The sequence below is a fragment of the Calypte anna genome, chromosome 4A, assembly GCF_003957555.1.
Source record: "Calypte anna isolate BGI_N300 chromosome 4A, bCalAnn1_v1.p, whole genome shotgun sequence".
Classification (NCBI taxonomy): domain Eukaryota; kingdom Metazoa; phylum Chordata; class Aves; order Apodiformes; family Trochilidae; genus Calypte; species Calypte anna.
Window position 1 is genome coordinate 1553891 of NC_044248.1, and position 18394 is coordinate 1572284.

The 18394-nt window shown below is 44.3% G+C and overlaps 2 protein-coding genes across 2 annotated transcripts in view; both read right to left on the reverse strand.

The window, feature by feature from the left end:
* Window positions 1-443: 443 nt before the first annotated feature.
* DCK (deoxycytidine kinase) lies at window positions 444-8735 on the reverse strand. Its single transcript, XM_008497401.2, has 7 exons — window positions 8630-8735; window positions 7355-7473; window positions 6786-6979; window positions 6348-6495; window positions 4773-4888; window positions 4273-4372; window positions 444-1735 (listed from the first exon to the last, which is right to left on the reverse strand). Exons 1-7 carry the CDS (start codon window positions 8697-8699, stop codon window positions 1709-1711), a joined length of 774 nt encoding a protein of 257 aa, XP_008495623.1. The 5' UTR covers window positions 8700-8735; the 3' UTR covers window positions 444-1708.
* Window positions 8736-12319: 3584 nt separating this feature from the next.
* MOB1B (MOB kinase activator 1B) overlaps window positions 12320-18394 on the reverse strand; it is a 30495-nt gene continuing 24420 nt past the window's right edge. The window contains exons 4-6 of the mRNA XM_030449716.1: window positions 18053-18186; window positions 15825-15988; window positions 12320-15254 (exon numbers count right to left, since the gene is read on the reverse strand). Coding sequence (XP_030305576.1) covers window positions 15177-15254; window positions 15825-15988; window positions 18053-18186 — 376 coding nt within the window. The 3' untranslated portion in view covers window positions 12320-15176. The remainder of the gene's footprint in view (window positions 15255-15824; window positions 15989-18052; window positions 18187-18394) is intronic.

An 18394-nucleotide genomic window follows, 5' to 3' on the forward strand; every position in this document is an offset into this window, starting at 1 on the left:
CAAGAATGTTTTTAAGGCTTCTACTATGTGTTTCAAGAAAATATGAGCTGAAGCTTTATCCATTCCACTTCATTTCCGGAGCAAAGATCTTAAAAATCTTTCCTTTTGCTAGGCAGCCTTCAAGTCCAAAACAAGATCTTCCACCATGCTACTGCTGTATTCCACCAGAACACGTTTTTTACATGAACACTTCTAGTGATCAGTAAATCACATACCTGATACACCTTTTGGTTAATCCTGTGTCTCTATTCCACAGCTCATTTCCCACACAGGAAAACCCTCTGAAGCCAGTCAGTGTTTCAGAAATCCTCAAGAACTTGCACACCAAATACACCAAGGATACATCATCTTAAATTCATCCGTACCAGTATTACATACCAGCAATCTACAGTGTTATTTCTTCTCTGAGACAAGGGAACCAACACTATTAAGCACCAAAAAGATCATTCCAATCACTTTTATTTTTCAGTCAATGCTCAGAGAACACCAGCACAATTCCAACCACACAGGAAGAAATTTCATCTCAAATGAGCAGGTAACACAGGCACCACAGCAGACAACAAAAGGCTTTACAAAACCATTCAGAACATTCTGCATTCAAAAGCAAACTGAGCAATTGATCAGAAATGTTTAAAGCAGGAGCAAGCAGCTCTCAGTACTTGAGATGTGTACCCTGTGTAGGTTACATGTTCAGCACCTGAAACAAAGCAGCTCAGTAAATAAATAAACCAAAAGGCACCAAACCAGCAGAAACTCCACCAAGATCTCCTTCCCCTTCTTCCCACAAGAGGATGAGAACCCACAGCCTGCTTCAACTACTTCAGGGTCTGGCAGCACCCAGCAAGCCCAGTTATCAAATGGAGAAGCTGGGACAAAAGCAGGAAGCCACCTCTGACATACCAAATGTGATGAAGGTTTAGAAACATGTCATTTACAGATGGAGGCCATTTCCAAAATTTTCTTCTTCCTTTTAGGGTACCCATCAAGCAAACATACTCCTCTACAGGAAGAGAGCACTCACCACCAACAAAAGCCAGCTTTGTTTTATTCAGAGCTTAAAGAAAAAAACAAAAAAAGGAAAAAAATCCAAAAAAGTAGAGAATAGAAAGCCTCTTAATATCCTAGTTTGCAGTGCACCATGGAAACAGAGCTAAAACCTAATCTGCTATCTACAGAATTTCAGCTGTATCTGGATTTGTTTCAATGCTGTGAAGAATTTCATGTATCAAAATTGCCAATCAATGTTGTTTTATACCTTACAAAACTTCAGGCTGCATTAAAATTCCTACACCAGCAAAAATGGCTTTTACTTTATTCTTCCTCAGAACAATGACACATCCATTACAAATCTAAAAAACCACTACACCATCTTGAAAATCAAATAGCTCAGCACCAAATAAATTAACAAATACCATAAAATACTCCAGAAGGACTTATTGTTCAGATTAGAAACAGGCACAACATTTGGGAATTCTCAGAATTCTATTATCTTCAGCACTTGTGGGTGTTACTTAATATTATACTGAATAGATCTACTGATTTATTGAACAATTTCCCTATTCACAAAGTTTGTTTGTTCCTCACAACTAAATCAACAGGATTGAGTCCTGCCTCTCCAGGGGCCCTCTATAAAAGCAGAAGCTGTACTTCAGACTTTGATCACACAGATGGTTGGAAGGGTTTGACTATGCCTGCACTTCAAAGAGGATTATAATGTGCTCAAAAATTCTTTGACCTGCAAAAAGAAACAAATAATCAATCAAACAAAAAGAAACAAACAGTCAAACAAACAAAATATTTATCAACAGAAACATACAGCAACTTCAGCTACCTCTCCACTGCTTTATGCTTTACTACCACCTACAGATACAGAAACTGGAAAAACAATCTCAGGCTCAGCTATGTCACTCCTTGTCTGTCAAGAACTTTTTCAGCCACAGTACCTGTAATTTAGCAGGTGTGGAGAGAGACACATTGGAATGGCACTCATTCCTCCTCTGCTCCTAAACTACAGCTCTACATCCCAAAGGAATTACCTAGGCCTAACCTGAACACGAGGAACATAATGACCACCTCAAAAGATCTGTCATTTGGAAAACACCAAGTCACACCTCCTGCCAGGACATGGTTCACATTTGGTGTCAGTGAACAACCCCATCCAATGAGTATGTTCCTTGGAATCTGAGGCTGGCAAATACATCATAGAACAATACTTAGCAAAATCATAGTACTTGAAAAAAAGCTGGTACTGTAGAATAATGCCATAAATAGTTCAGCTCCTGTTGAACCCCATTTCCATTATTTGGAGAGTGGCTCAAATGGCTACAGCTACTTAAACATCAATAGTGAGGTTCTGGCCCACTGAATGCTACCCAGACCCCTGAGCTCTGTGATCCTACACTGAGCACCAAGACCCAGAGAGCACCTCAAACACTCCAGGCACCTGCATGAGAGCTGGACAAGCCAGGCAGTGTGGCAAGCAGGGGCCAGCACTACACTGAGCAGTGGGCAGCACAGCCAGGCTGAGGCTCAGGTCACTGCCCAAGGCTGCAGGAAGACAGTGTGTAGAAAAAGCACCTCTTGCCACAGGTACTTTGTGCTGTGCCCCCTCCACTCCTCCTCCCCAAAGTAAGAGTGACTCCTCCCTGCCTTTAAAGCAAAGGGGTGGCAGTGAGGGCCACACCACCTTTTATAAAATATACCAACCCAGCAGATTCAAGACCCAAGGAACCCAGGTTAGGCACACAACTCCCATCGCCATTCCAAGAGCATCCTAGCACAGAGCCTCAACTGGAGCAGTTTCCTCTCTGTCCATAACTGCACTGAAAGGACTCAAAAATGGAGTACAGCCTGGTGTTACTCTTTTGGCAGAGGCCCTCATACACAGAGAGCATCTGTAAATGTTCTGTCCAAGTTACTGATGTGAAGGGGAAAAGCATCTTGGATCACTCTCCAGCTGTGACCCCTCCCTTCATAGTTCAGGGATCAAGGGGGTGGAAGGAAAAAACCAAAAACAAGAGGTCAAATGCCTTCATGTAGAGAAGGGAACACATAACCATGCCAATACTCTAACTTGAAAGGGATGACAAGGAAGCCACCCTCCACTTCAGAAAGCAGCACCAGTGACACTGCCCAATGCCCCTTGTCACCATTTACACACCAGGCAGAGTTTCAGGATGGGTGTCTGTGAGTGTGGCAGCAGAGGAGAGCTGGAAGCAGCCAGGGTTTAGGTCCCCACTGGACACAAGTGGAGAGGCCACAGCACCCAGGCTCAGAGAGACTGCAGCAGTGCTGGGACTCCTCTGAGGCAATGCCAGCACCAACATACAGGGATAAAGTCCTCCAAAATCCCACCAAAATCTCCTGGTGCAGATGCAAAGCTGCAATGGTGTCACTGCACCAAGAACAGGCCTTGGAAGAGCAGAGACCACAAGGGCTGGATTTAATCAGATGAACACTTCTACTCAATGGATAAAATGAGATGAAAGGACAAAGGTTCTTTTCTTGTGAGGTAAACAATTCATTTTCAAAGAGTAGAAGAATGTGCTCCTGCCCTCACTGCGGTCTGGAACTCATTGCAACTGCTCAAAGTCAAGTCAAGCTGGATCCCATCAAGATTCAAATAGCAAACACCTGAGCAGTTAAAATGTTGATGGTTCAGCCTAGCTTTAAAATATATTTTACACCTCTTTGTGCTAAGGATTGGACCTTCTGAATGCAAATAGAAACCTCAGCTTGGGATCTTTTTACATCAAATACACGTTATTTTCCAAATACAAAACCCACTTGGTATCTATACAGCATTACTTCCTGAACAAAACTAAAAGTTACATTTGAAAAGTACTCCCTGAAGTTTCAGACCACTGCTTTGAATAGCACTTGAATGAACACACCTGAAGGGAAAAACTTTAATGATAGTGCAAATTTAATAGCCAGGACTAAAAACAGGGAGTATTGCAGCAGGGTGCAAGACTGTGCATTTTCTGAATGCAACTTCCCAAATGAAATGTTTTGGGAGGATGATCATACAGCAAAGCATATTTTCAGAGCAAAGGATCCCTATTTGTATTAGCTGTACTGCCCTTTGCTGTGACATGCTAACTAGAAGCTAAACATTTGGAAAATCTGTGTAGGAAATAACAGGAAGAAGCACAAGTTCTAAGTCTAGTGTGACTTCAAAGAATGCTACACTGTGGGATGCAAGAAGTATCCTGAATTCAGTGTGACATGCTGGCAATAAATCATCAGTTTCTACTGCTTGTAAAGTTTTACCTTTTCAGTCATGTGATCATATCTGTCCTTTTTGCCCTTGAAGTCTTCATTCACATCTAATGTTAAAATAGGTATTTCCTGTAGATACTCAAAATCTGTTCTGGATTGAGAAAGGAACAAAGAAAATTATTAGCTGAAAACAAGTGTACACCATGGAAGTCTCTGCCAGCACATTCATTGTCAAGAACCAGGAATTCCAAAGAAGAGAAAGCAGCTTGAATTTCCAGGCTGGATCCCTGGATATAGGATATATTCTTCAGTGGCCTGTTCCCCCAGCACCTGAAGTTAAACCCAGCTGTGTACTAGAATGAGTTCAGACAAATCTGGCTCTGTGTGAAGAGAACTCAAGGCACATTGCATGCCCTAGCAAAAATCACCATGCTGTAAAGGCAGTGCTGCTAAAGAAAGACAGGCAGAAACATTCCTCGTTTCACTAGTGGAAAAAAGACTTTATGGAACATCCCTCCCCATCTCTAGAGTAAACACCAAACAAACCCTACCGCAGTGTCCTGTGCTGAAGCCAACTTTCATGTTTGTAGTGAAGCTTCTCCAGGTACTCAATGGGGATTTCTTGCTCTTCATCTCTCCCACGCAAGTAAATCCTACTTAAGCATTTCTAGAGACAAAAAATATTTTAAACAAATAAATAACATTGATTGCAAAGCTCTTCACTAAAAGAAGGAATATCAGTGTATGTCATCAAAAGAGCCCAGAAATACCCACTTGACATTACTGACAGGTTTTCACAATCTCATTATATACTTCTGCCTCTCAGGAGCCTCATATTCAGCCATAGTAACCCATTTGTTTCTGTCCTGAACACAACAACAAGCCAGTCAAAACTATTCAGAGCTGTTGCAATTTAAATATGTGTTCTTGACTTAGAGAGGAAAACAACCAAAAAAAAGCCCTCACTAGCAAGCTTGGTAAAAAAGCCCCCAGAGAAACTCTGGTATGTTACATTACACAGTTGTTTACAATAATAAAGTTGAAAGGATAAAAGCTGGAAGTAAGGAAGAAAGGAAGTGACCTGCAAGTTAATTACTGCAATTAGAGATTTTCTAAACTCCCATTTTTCTCTTATTCACATAGGTCTCATACTCAAAACATATATTCATTATGTTGTTCTCCTCCTCTAAAAAATTGTAGATGTTCAAAGAGAAAATCATTGTCCTACAGCCTCACTTACAGTAGGTGCATTCATCAGTGGAGGTGAAAGGGCTTCACAGACACAAATCAGCTGTGACATTAAATATACATTGTTTTACCTACCACACCAATGTTCCTATACTTATTGTGTACTTCTTTTTAGTTCTAGAGGTACTTTCTGGTTTGCCTTTGTTGTATATTCTGGTTTTATAATTAAAAAATCATTATCATCACATTTTATTTCAAAATACACAAGCTACACTTGAACAAAAGTGGTTTGTTGGGGTTTTTTGAACGTTTCCAGAGGGCATGAGTCATAACTCAAGTATTGCAGTCTTCAGGGGAATACTACAGTCTGAGCTGAACTCTAATCACTGAAACTCTTCCAGTGGGAGATAAGGGTAGCTCAACATTTTCAGAAATGTCAAGGAGAATTTCTCAACTGTCTCCTTGCCCAAGATGTTCAAAACAATGCCTAAAACAAAGAGACAGTGATAAGCAAGGACACACAACTGTGACCTTGCTGCCATCGACTGCAAACATTTTACCCTTCTATCACAAAAAAGGTCAAGAAACAAAATTAAACTCTGTAGTGTAACGAGGCAACCAGGTGCTGCTAATTGCCAGGGAGTGAGCATTATCTTGTGTCAAGCCCACCTGTGCCTAATTAGGGTACCTTTTATTGGCCCCCTACTCCTGCTCATGTGCAGTTGGGGCCCACCCTAATTGGGCACAGGTGGGCTTGACACAAGCTCATGCTCACACCCTGGCAATTAGTGGCACCTGGTTGCCTCGTTACACTACAAAACTCTACAGTTTTTAGGAAAAAAACCCTACAGAAGCATAGGCAAAGATCAAAGTTTACAGGCAAGGCACAGATGACATACTGTCATTCTTTATGTGGTCATAAGTTTTTTATTCCTCACCTCAGGAGTGGCTCTGAGATAAATTATTCCATCCAGCTTAAGGCTTTGCCCTAACTGTTCATTCATCCAGTCATGCCAGTCTTGGTAAATAGTCCATTCAGTCTCATTCATGCAATCAGACTCATATAAATTAGCTGCAAAGATGTACCTGTGAACACAAAACTGTTATGTTAACAAAAACCAGCTGGAAAAAACAGAGTTTTCTCTGGGTTTGCCTGCAGTATTGCCCAGTAACTGGAGAAGCTGAGCACAGTAATTCTGTAACTCCTCTGACATGGACAGGATGCATATCTCCATCCTGGAACTGTGTCCATTGCAGCCTTCCCCAGTATCAAAATTATGGTCAAAGCAGACCCAAAACTCAGCCACGCTCTTTTATTTCTGGCTTTTACTTAGGACAATTCTGATCTGCATTTGAAGGGCTTCAGTCTAAGCTACCTGTCACTGTAGACTGATCTCTCGAAGAAGAGCACAGGGTTCTCTGCCTCTCTGAGCTTGCCCTCCAGGGCTCTGAGCTGAGCCCGGATCCTGCTGAGACAGGCGTAGGTCTGGAAGGTGAAGGCCCATCTCTGGGGCTTCTCATACATCCTCTGCAGCACGTTCCCACCGCTCCTCTGGGACCCACTCAGCTCCTGATTTCACACAAAGAATTTCTCTTTAGGCTGAGAGAGGACAGACAAGGTATAACAGAATTGCTTTACTATGTTAAGCTGTTCAGCCTTGATTTCAGGTTGTGTTGCATGGTTTGCCTCCCAACCCTGTCTGTAATTACAGGGCAGCAGTGCCAGTAGTGTTATTCCTCCTGTGGCACAGAGCTGAAGACATCACTGACATCCACAATGTCAAAACACTTGGGTACTAAAAAACATTTTGATCACTACTTTGAATCCTAATAAAAGAACAACATCCTATCAGTACAAAAAAACAACAACACTGTGGAAAAGCCCAGACTCTTTACTCTAGCAAGCAGGATTTCAGGAGTTTCCCCTTGGTTTCTGTCACCATACCTCACACTCATCCGCAGGGTTCTGCTGAACGTTGCACCATCTAGCTACAGGCTCGGGAACAACTTCCCATTCCTCACCAGCTTGTTTGAGGATACTCACAAACGTGGATTTCCCTGCAGCTGCAGAAAAAGCATTCAGGAAGGACAAGCAGTCAAGAAACAGGGACAGTGTTAAAATTTAACTACCATACAACTCCGGGTTCAAGTCCTACAAATGAGTCTCCCACACCCAGGGACTTGTGACTTGATGACAAGCATGAATCACAGAGCATCACCTACCCCAGATCATCAACCAACTGCACAAGGAGGTTTGGTTTCTTCCTGTCTCACCACACCATTAACCAGTTTAACAGACCAGGCATGACAACAAGTCCCAGCCCACATCAGTTATCTAAGTTCTAAATAAAGCTGCAAACAGATCACCAAGTCTGGAATTTTTGAAGATAACCCAATCTCAGGCAGAAAGCTGCAGTCTTCCTAAATTACTTCAGTTGGGGGGAGGGAAGGCAATGACAAAAGAACCAAAAATCAAGTTTATCAAAGGAAAATACAAAGACAGCTAATTCCAGCAGCAGAGGTCATTAATCAATTGAAAAAAAGCCCATAAATTTAAAGAAATATACTTAAAGCTAAAGGAGGCCACCCAGCTGGCTACCAACCCCCAGAATACGTATTTATTAATTAATTATTAATATTAATAAACAGGCAGACGCCCTGGTGACTCTTAGCCACAAATTTCAGCACAGCCTCTTGCCAAAAATGCTTAAAATAAATTAAAAAGGCAAAAAGAAAACCAGCACAAAACCCCTTCCTCTCCTCAATAAAAGACAAGGTCTCGGTAACTCCTCGCTCCGGTCTTTACGACCCTCAGAGACCTCCCCGGGGAACCGGGAAGAGCCGGGGACTGACGCGGGGGTTTCACGGGAAAACTGGGAAACTTGGGGGAGGAGCTGATGGGACTTTGCACTTTTAAAACGGTGAAAATAAATTAAAATTTGTAATAGAAATCTCCCCCCCCCCCCCCTTTATAAATCCCGTCCTTTTCACAGCATGAATCCCTCAAGCGCCAGCATAACATCTCTGAATTTGCTCCCTGCTCTCCCGAGCTTCCCCCAACTCCCCCACACCCTTTTTCCCTGAGGAAAAGCCGAGAAGCGCCTTGCGGGAGCGCGCAGCCCGCACCTGGCTCCACCGCGCCGGGCAGAGCGGTGCTGGGGAAGCCGCCGGTGCCCTCCATCCCCCCCAGTCCCCCCGGGACGCCACCGGCCCCGCTCACCGATGTTGCCTTCCACAGCGACCTTCTTGATCCTGCCCTCCAGCCGCCCGCGCTTGGGAGGAGTGGCCATGGCTGGGGGGCTGCGGGATGCGGGGCTGAGGGCTGCGGGGTTGTCAGACAGGGCAGGACAGGGCAGAGCGGAGCGGTGCGGAGCAACGGCCGCAACGGAAATAACGGAAATAACCGCCGCCGCTCGCGCCCCGCCCGCGCCACCCCCCTCCCCTCCCGCGCGGCCGCCCTTCGAATTTGGCGCGCTGCGAGCCGCTGGGGGCTGTGACGTCACGGGGCGGATCGATGGGCTGAGACCCGGCCCGGTTCTTAGCCCCGGTACCGAGAGAGCGAGGCCCTGGCTCCCGGTCCCGTTCTTATCCCCGGTACTGAGAGAGCGAGGCCCCGCTCTGGTTCTTATCCCCGGTACCGAGACGGCGAGGCCCCGGTTCTCTATCGCCGGTACTGGAAGGGTGAGACCCCAATCCCGGTCTGGTTCTTATCCCCGATACCGAGAGGATGAGGCCCCGGCCCGGTTCTTATCCCCGGTACCGAGAGAGCGAGGCCCCGGTTCTTATCGCCGGTACTGAGAGGGTGAGGCCCCGCTCCCGGCCCGGTTCTTATCCCCGGTACCGAGACGGCATCTCCCGGCCCGGTTCTTATCCCCGGTACCGAGAGGGCTCGGCTCCCGGTCTGGTTCTTATCGCCGATACCGAGAGGGCGAGGTCCCGCTCCCGTCCCGGTTCTTATCGCCGATACCGAGAGGGCGAGGTCCCGCTGCCGTCCCGGTTCTTCTCCCCGGTACCACCCCGGCTCCGCCTTCCCCGCGTCCCCTCCCGCCGGCGCTGGGAGCGGAGCCGCAGAGGCCCCGCGGTGGCTTCCGCGGGAGCGGCCCCGGAGTGAGCGGAGCTGGAAGCGAAGCGGGGATCGCTGAAACCCATAAAACCGCCCCAAAACAGACAGGGTGGGTCCCGCAGCACCCCCGGCAGAACCGCGGTTTGGGTCAGGAAGTGGGGCAGAGCCCTGGCACATCAGGGCACACAGGAGGAAAGGCAAAGGGGAGCAGTGGGTTTATTGCTGTCTGCAGTACAAAGAGTCACAGAGTCTGGGGGATGGTTTGTACAATATAGAGGAAAATAACCATCTGTCTACAAGAGAATTTAGAAACGAGTCCAAGAAGGAAATAAAAGACAGTCATGGTCAAACATAGCTATTTATTTTCTCTTATAAACAGCCTTCAGTTTCTTATTGAAAAAAATCTAGATTTTTAAATATTCTGTCCCATCACATACAACGATCTGTATACAGTATTTACAACTCTCAAAATAAACATGTTGCAGGTTTTTTTCAGACATTCAACTTCTTTAATCAAAAAGCTGTTTTCATTTAAAACTAAAATCCCAATCAGTGACTACAAACTGCAGTGATATTGGCACAGTTAGCTTACAGTAAGGGGTCCCATCTTGCACTTTCAGATTTTACACTGCATTTTTCTCCCATCTATTTTTAGGATTCTAAAGGAGGAGGAAAGTTAGTGCTGCTTTCCAATTGATTTTTTTTTTCTCTTGAAACCTCTCACTTTTATTGCATTCTTCTGTCTTCCATTGCACATCAAGGTGTGTGCTCCTAGGTACTACACAACACAACCTCAGTGTTATCTAAATAGTAAAACAGCCATGAAAATAATTGTTCCCTCCACGACATGTCTCTGAAAATTCAATGTCAGAAGTTGCAAACGTACAAAAATAATGAGTATAGTTTAGTGGCTATAAAAATTAATTTCCCCTAAAAATACAATACTCTATGAAACAGTTTAGGGAATTGGTTCTTCAAACAAACAAACAAACAAAAAAAAAAAAGGAGTTTGATATTTACTTAGGCTGCAATGTTAATCTGGAGAGAGGAAACTGTAAGAAAAGGAGGAAAATAAGGTGGTTTAACACTTAAAGTAACTAATGTTAGTATCATAAAAGAGAAGGTATCCAGGAAAAGACATCAGGCCTCCACAAAACTGCTAGTGGTTTTGGTAGTGCAGTTTGGGGAAAAGTAAAAGAAAAAAGGAAAGGAAAGGAAAGGAAAGGAAAGGAAAGGAAAGGAAAGGAAAGGAAAGGAAAGGAAAGGAAAGGAAAGGAAAGGAAAGGAAAGGAAAGGAAAGGAAAGGAAAGGAAAGGAAAGGAAAGGAAAGGAAAGGAAAGGAAAGGAAAGGAAAGGAAAGGAAAGGAAAAAGGAAAAGGAAAAGGAAAAGGGAGAACTGATCTCAGCAGTGAAGGAAACAAGGTTCAGCCTAACAGGGAATCTTTTTGGGGAAGAAAAGCAAGAAGCCTGTGTTGGTGCTGCAGCTCTTTAAATACTCCAACTAAAAGGGGGTGGTTTATGTACAGTAACAGCACTCTGGCAGGGAGGGGAAAAGAGAAACTATCCAGAAGGATGTGTTTATAGTAAAATTGTGTCCAGTGAGGTGAGGGGAAGGGAGGGGAGGGTGAGAAAGAGAAAGGAAGGATGTGAAAGTGAAGTCCATAGCAGCAATAGGTATCCTCAGCTCTTCAGGAGGGGCAGGCAGGGAGCAGAGTGCTCCTCTGGAGCTGGCAGCCCCAGTCCCAAGCTCTACATTGCATAGAAAGCAGTAACACAAAGCTGACCCTTGCAGAGGGGCTCTCTCCCTCCCTCTCTCCCTTCCCCTTTCACCCAGGGGGGTGCTGGTGTTGCTGTTTTCTGCTCGCAGGTGAAACCCCTGAGTGGAGTTTCCCTTGCTGTGCACACACCTCACCCACACCACCTCAACCAAACCAACCCAGCCTCAGCAGAGTTTGCCCCAGCCCATCTCGAGGTAGATGACCTCCCAAACCACTGATGTGGTCTCTCACACACTGCTAGCTGAAAAGCACCCTAAAACACAGAATTTAAGGACTCTACTGCATGGGAAAGCCTCAGCCAGCACTGGCAGCCCAGCTTGCTTCAACCCCCCTCCATGACACCAAAGCTGAAAGGTTTTGCCCCAAAACACTGATGACATGGGGCCCAGCTGTAACTTGGGGGGTTGTTTCTCTGGGTGCTACCTGGGGGAGTGAAGGGGTGTCCTCCCCCTCCCCACATAATGCACTGCTTTATAAACACATTCACTGGATCCAGGTTCCACTGGTACCACTTGGCAAGTTTTCCATGTGCCCTTACTCCAAAGAGTGTAAGCACACATCAACTTCTGGTCCCATGTCTTTTGGAAGCAAAAAAAAAAAAAAACAAAAAAACAAACAGAAAAAAAATTAAAAGCTGCAAATATAAACAGCATAGAGATAGGAAATCCCAAACACTGCATATGTATCTTTCATCTTGTTGTTTTCAAGTGTTGTATAATTAAACAATGTGTTCATACAGCTGTTAGGCAAATCATGATCTCCAAGCTTTTATTACATGCCTAGAAACTATTCTGTAGCAGTGTCTTCAACTGCCAGGTATTAAATACAAAAAAAGCACTATCCATGGAAGCCTAGTTTCTTTTTGCAGAATACATTCTAATTCTGACTGGCTGAACTGCAGCAGCAGATGCCTCCCAGTTTCTAGAATTGGCTATTTCAAAAAAAAAAATCACCAACAAAGAAGAAAATCACCTCCCAAAACTTCCAGAGCAGGAATGTACCAAAAATGACAACTCTCACACTGGTACCACGCCAAGCAAATTCTCACTTTGAACTATTTTTTGTCTGGTTTGTTTTTTTGTTTTTTTTTTGGTACCTGGCACCAAACCAAGACAGCTTTAAACCTAAAGGAGGAGGAGGCTGCTGCTGTTCTCCCTCTCCTGCTGTGCTGCCACTGGGTGAGAGGAGCTCCAGCCCTGGCTGAAAGGCTCCTCTCCAGCAGCACCCAGGGCTTTCATTGGGAAGTTTACACAATTTCTGATATCAAACTGCACCTGCAGCACTCTTCACTTCTCTGCAGCTGGAAATGTTCAGTCATTAAGGGCTCCTCAACCAGAAGCCCACACAAAAAGGCTGTGTGCAAGATTCTTAACTTCAGCTTCCTGGAGCCTGTGCAGTTCAAATCTGGGAGTTCAGCTGCTTTGGGACAGTCAGGCAGGGGCTGACTGCTCCTCTAAGACTGATTTTCCATCCTGAAGTAAGAAAGCTCTCCTAGCCTGCACCCACAGCTACCACTGTCACCTCAGATGGGACACCAAGTCCTGCAGCTGCCAGCCCCCCAGCAATGCAGTGTCCAGGCAAGCACTGCCTCCTCACACACCTCTGCACCAGGGGACAGAAGGAACACTCCTCCTACAGTTATTCCACAGGATGGTACTTGCTCAGTCCAACACATGGGATATCCTGCTCCTTCTTCCTTCCCAGCCTGGGATTTGACTCCAGAGAGCAGCATCTTGGAGAACTGCACAGGGAAATCCAGCACCTACCAGAGCAGACATACCCTACTAACAGCAGGGCTGACAGAAGCTTTGGGGTGAACCCTGCAGCTACAACTTGCCAAAGCAAAGGAAATTGTGCTCCTGCTTCCTCTTTGATTTTGCCTCTGATTTTCTTATGCCTTGGTGGATATTTTTCCAACCCCCAACTCCCTGAAGAGGTGACAGATATGGAGCATCTCCTCTCTTCTCCTCCCACATTTACACACACAGGAGAGTCAAGATCCTTTCTGGCTGAGAAGGGATAAGATCTTACACTCCACCTTTTCTTAAACTGGTTGTTGAAGGTTGGTGAAAACAGACAAAAGAAAGGAGCTTAAACAGACCAGGAAATCTAACTGCACTGAGAGTAACACAGTCCTGAAAAGAACCTCCAAATGCTCCTGAAATACCTGGTTTCAGCTCAGAAGCTGTGATTCTAGTCTCCCAACTTAGTATATGTTTCTTACTGTGCTTAGATGCTTATTAGCTGCCCACACTAATGCCCAGATCTCTATTTTGCAGGCTGTGGAGCAGTATTTTCCACCTCACTCAGCATTTTCAGTCAAGCAAAGGTACACAAAATGTAAGCTCAGCTTTTCTGTCTCATGCTAACTGTGGCTTCAGCTGTGAATTTCAGAGCTTCAGGAGTCTTTCTAGCACACACAGATCAGTTAAGGCCTCCATGTTATTCAGGTCCAAACCTGATGTTTTTGCAGAGTCACACTCAAGCAAAGCCTGGCACCACTAAACCCCCCAGGATCACACACTGCAGACCCCAAATGCAATGGCATGGAGCAGATGCACAGATGAAGAGATGAGCCAAGCCATCAGGGCTCCTTCAATGGGCACTAGGACTGATGCAGCTGCAGCAGCAAGTGCCAGGGCACTGTTTCTCACTGCTCTGAGAGAAGGCAAGGCTAGAGAAGCACAGACACCAACCCAGGTGGAGGAAGGCCACAGTTTGGTTTGGTTCTCTCAGGAATAGAAGATGCAACTGAGCAAATTACAAGCCACTCAAAACTCACCAGTATGTCCCTCTGACTCTTCCAAACTGCTCTAGTCCCTTGGAGATGAGCTGGGGTAAGCACCATCCCACTAATGTAAATCCAGAGTGGTCCAGGAAGTTATATTCCCTCTGAAATACATTCCCTGCCACAGAAGACACTGGTCACCAGAGCTCCTCCAAAGAGCCAGGCTTTCTATTCCTTACAAACCTCATTTCACCAGTTAGTTTTCAAGCCAGATTTTTTTCTCAGCATCACCTTGGTGCATTTTTTTTTTTATACTGAATATTTTCCCTAACTCTAGTTGTGCAAACTAACCACTCATTTGGCAAATGCTAGGAAATGTAACAGAAATCACTGTCCCAAGTTGATGATTCCCCATTAAAAAAATAAAAGCAACTATGAGAAGGCAAAAGCAATGGCAACAGACTGGTAACCACCTTCTAAGCACAGTTTCTTTAGAATTCTGACACCACCTTTGTCGTTTCACTCTAGTGACTGGAACTTCACCATCCCTTTTCTCTATAAGAAATATCTACTTTTGAAAAATTCTCTATTAATCTCTAAAAAAATAAGAAATATTTGTATTAAAAGCTGGAGATCATTGATTTCAGTAAGTTATGGCTTTTTTTTTTTTTTTAAGTGTAAGCATATATATATAACTTTCTAAAACAAGTATCAGTAAGTGTCCTGGGTGTTAGTTCATACTGTTTCCAGCAATGTTCAGTACTGTATGTGCTTTGCACCTCAGAAGTGAGTCTGCCAAGGCACTTAAGAGAATGTAAGCAAGTCTTTTAGGGACTTGATGAGAATGGGCTACCACTGACACAACACAAGAACCCATCCACCAGCAAAGTCAATCCCCCAACCAAGCATGTTTCCCAGACAAACACTCAGCACCTCCTAAAATTCCACAATGAGTAACAATACCATAAAGGAAAAAAAAAAAAAAAAAAAGAAAAGAAAAAAAAAAGGCTATTTACTGCGTGTCACTAACAGGTAAAAGATTTCCCCTAACAAAAGCACAGAAAGTAGATCTTTGCTGTCATTAGTAACAGCACAGGGTTTTGTTTTGTTTTGTTTTTGGAAAAAAAAATAACACGTATAAAACAAATACCACACGCTTGCTTAAAGAAATAAATGACATCAAGAAATCCTCTTCCTTTTATCTGTCCTTAGAGGTGAGTTTTTCAATCAGTTCTTGAAGTGGTGCAAGTTCTCTTCTATCAATAAGGTTGAATTCCTGTAACAAGGGTGAGAAGAAAGACACAAATTCAGGGTTTCACATGTGCAGCTCAGGTAAGAAGTCTTACTCAGGCAGAAGCCTCTTCCAGACCAGGTTTAGCCACTTAGCAGCATTTTCTGCCTGTCTACTGTTAGCTGAAGAGCAGTGTTTACTGCCTGAAGCTTCTTCCTCCCACTTAAAAGGAAGGAAACATCAGATGATGTTCTTTTTTTCATAAGGGGAGGGGGCAGAATGTAGCTCTGAAGCAAGCACTCTCTTCAATCTAGCCTCAGATGCCATCCTCCCTCTTTCTTTTGTTACCAAGTACTGTTCTGCTGCATTGTTTGGGAGGGAACACTTGTCAGTATTCCATTTTGTACTAAATAAATACTTCATTAAATCTCCTCTACTCCTTGAATGCTTCTAGCAGAGAACATACACGAAATGGAATAAGCTACTTATCTCGGGGTCCAAGAGACTCTCCTATGAACACACCAGCTGCCAAGAACCTCCAGAGGCATTACTTGCCAGGTCATTTTACCAGAATATAAACATAACCATGATGCTCCTGCCTGAACACAGACTTACCTGAACAAAAAATATAAAGTGCTTGAAAGAAGTGTTAAGATGTGCCTCTTCCTGTAGCTGGATCACTGGGTCAAAGTGCTGGTGATAAATGTGAGCATAAACTCTGAAGAGACGTTTTAAAATTGTCTTTGCCACTGACATGAAATTCTTTGGGAATGGTACACCTGGGAATAAGAAAACAGGTGGCTTATTTTTCAGTGCCTAACCCATGTTCATGTGCTTTGAAAGCCATTAGAACCCAACCCTCTCTTGCATAAGTTCTGCTTCATTTAGCAATCCTGTCTGTAGCTGACACAAGGTACTTGGGCTGAAGCATGACCAGCTCATCCCAAGAGCAGAGGGCAAGATGCTCTCCCATCAGCACATCAGTGGCTCATGAACTTTTCCCAAGACAAATATGACTCCCCTGCCACCCTGACCTCTCCTACCTTCAGCTACCAGCTACTGAATCTCACTGCTTCCCTGATCTCTGACACTGCAGAGCAGGCTCTGAGGTCCCTGCACGTGTGCAAGATACCACAGGGACACCAGATACCTTTGTGCAGGTATCTGAAACCACCTCTGGTACCAACCATGGTGTTTAACACTTCTCTTGGCTCAAGTAAAACCAGAAACATCCTCTCTTCCACTTGTCTTGTGTCCAGCAAAGAGACTCCTGCTTCCACCCTTTACCAAAACTACTGCTTTAACTACCTGCTTTATGCTCTGAATTATGCTCCTCTTTCAGTCATTTCAGTGAAAACCCAGGACAGGCACAATCAGTTTCACCAACAGATCTTTGTCAGTGCACAAGTTTTATTAAAATTGCTTAGGAAACTGCAGCCACCTCCTGGGAGCAATAATCTCTGGAGCTGACACATCCACAGGCTAAAAAAAGATTTGTATCAACCCTCTGAAAGAGTCAACCTGGCTCACTTCTCATCCCATAGCAGTTTTCCCAGTCAGCTCAGCTCTCTGGCAGTCATTCCAGTTGCTGAAGCCCTCTCTGAAGGCAGAGACCCAGCCTGGATGCTGCAGGCCAATCCTCACCTCAGCAAGGCTTTCAAACCCTAGCAGTAAAATGTTCATACTCCTGAAGCCTGCCCTGCTTCCATGTACATCATGTCTTTCACTGGCTGCTGCACTGCAGGGGAAGTTCACTTTTAATTGCTTATCCATTGTGGCCTTTAAATCCCTTTCAGAATCACTACCTTTCAGAAATACATCCTAGTAAAAATGTCTTCAGCAACGTATCTGGGGCAGCTACAGAAAGCTCACGTCCTGATGCATTCTTCTGAGCACAACTTCAACTCTATTTCATATCATTCCTATTTGTAGTAGATTTCCACCCCAGCTCTCTACTTGACCCTGGAACACTAAAATGAACACCCTGGTATGCCACAAAACCATGTTCACATCTACTGAGCGGGGAAGTTTTAGCTTTTTGTCACTTCTTCCCAAGCTAAGCAGCCTTTTTTGGCACAGAAAACACCACTTGGTTCTGACAGGTGGCTCCCCCCCTGTTTTTTTTCTCCTGAAGAGGCTTACTGAAAATGTGTCAACTGCTTCTGAAGCCATTCACAAAAATAAAAGCAATTAAGAAACCTCCCTTCCTTTTTTTCCACCCTGGGTCATAAGGAGCTTTAAGAACAACTAGTCCTTCATGCCTCCAGAAGCAGGGTTTTCTCCTCATTATCATTTCTCAGCTGGTGGCTGTTCATTATTTTCTTCCTGCTTGCCTAAAAGAAACCTCTGGAAAAAATGTACATTCTTCATCTTCCATTGAAAAGAAACAAAAAAATCATTAACTGAAGCTTGAAGATGCAGCTCAGCTTCTTTGGAGGCAAGGCCTGGGACAAGTTCCTGCATCAAAAACCTGCCTGTTTGTACCAACTGCTGGTTATCAGGTTTTGAGACCCTCTGCCTTCATTCTAAGGAAACAACCCACTGTTCAAAATGAAACAGCATCAGATTTGATCAACAGTTAGTTATGAAACAGAAACAGTACTTCCTGCATTCAGAACTGTGATAGGTGTTTACTAGGAGTATGAGAAAATGGATCAGAGTCCACATACCACTACATTATTTTTATCTTGAGATAAAAGTGCCTATATATATATATAAAATGTAACCTTTTAAAATTGCCTTATTTGTCAGACTTCTAGGAGACCTCTTAACACTGTAAGACTTTCATTTTCCTGTACAACTGTCACCCAAATACATTTGTCAGTTTTACTCATTTACTTTACCTATTTTAGAAGGAAAAAGCGTTTCATCATCCAGCTGATCCTGGACCCAAGTCATCAGGTAATCAATGTACTTTGGTGCAGAGCACTTAATTGGTTTCTTTATGTTTGTCCCATCTGCCCAGTGGTACTCATATCTGGGTTGGGACAACAACAACAAAACATTTCTTAACACAAGTGAATCATTGACATCAAAGCTGGAAGGCAGCTCAGCCAGCTCTGCTCCCCACACCCCCTCCCACAGCCCTGCCTTGAGAACGAGGTCCCAAAGCTCCCTGAAAGGCCAACACCTTCCCTGGCCTTCTGAAAGCTTGGGGAGTTCAACGTTTTTACCCCTCCAACACA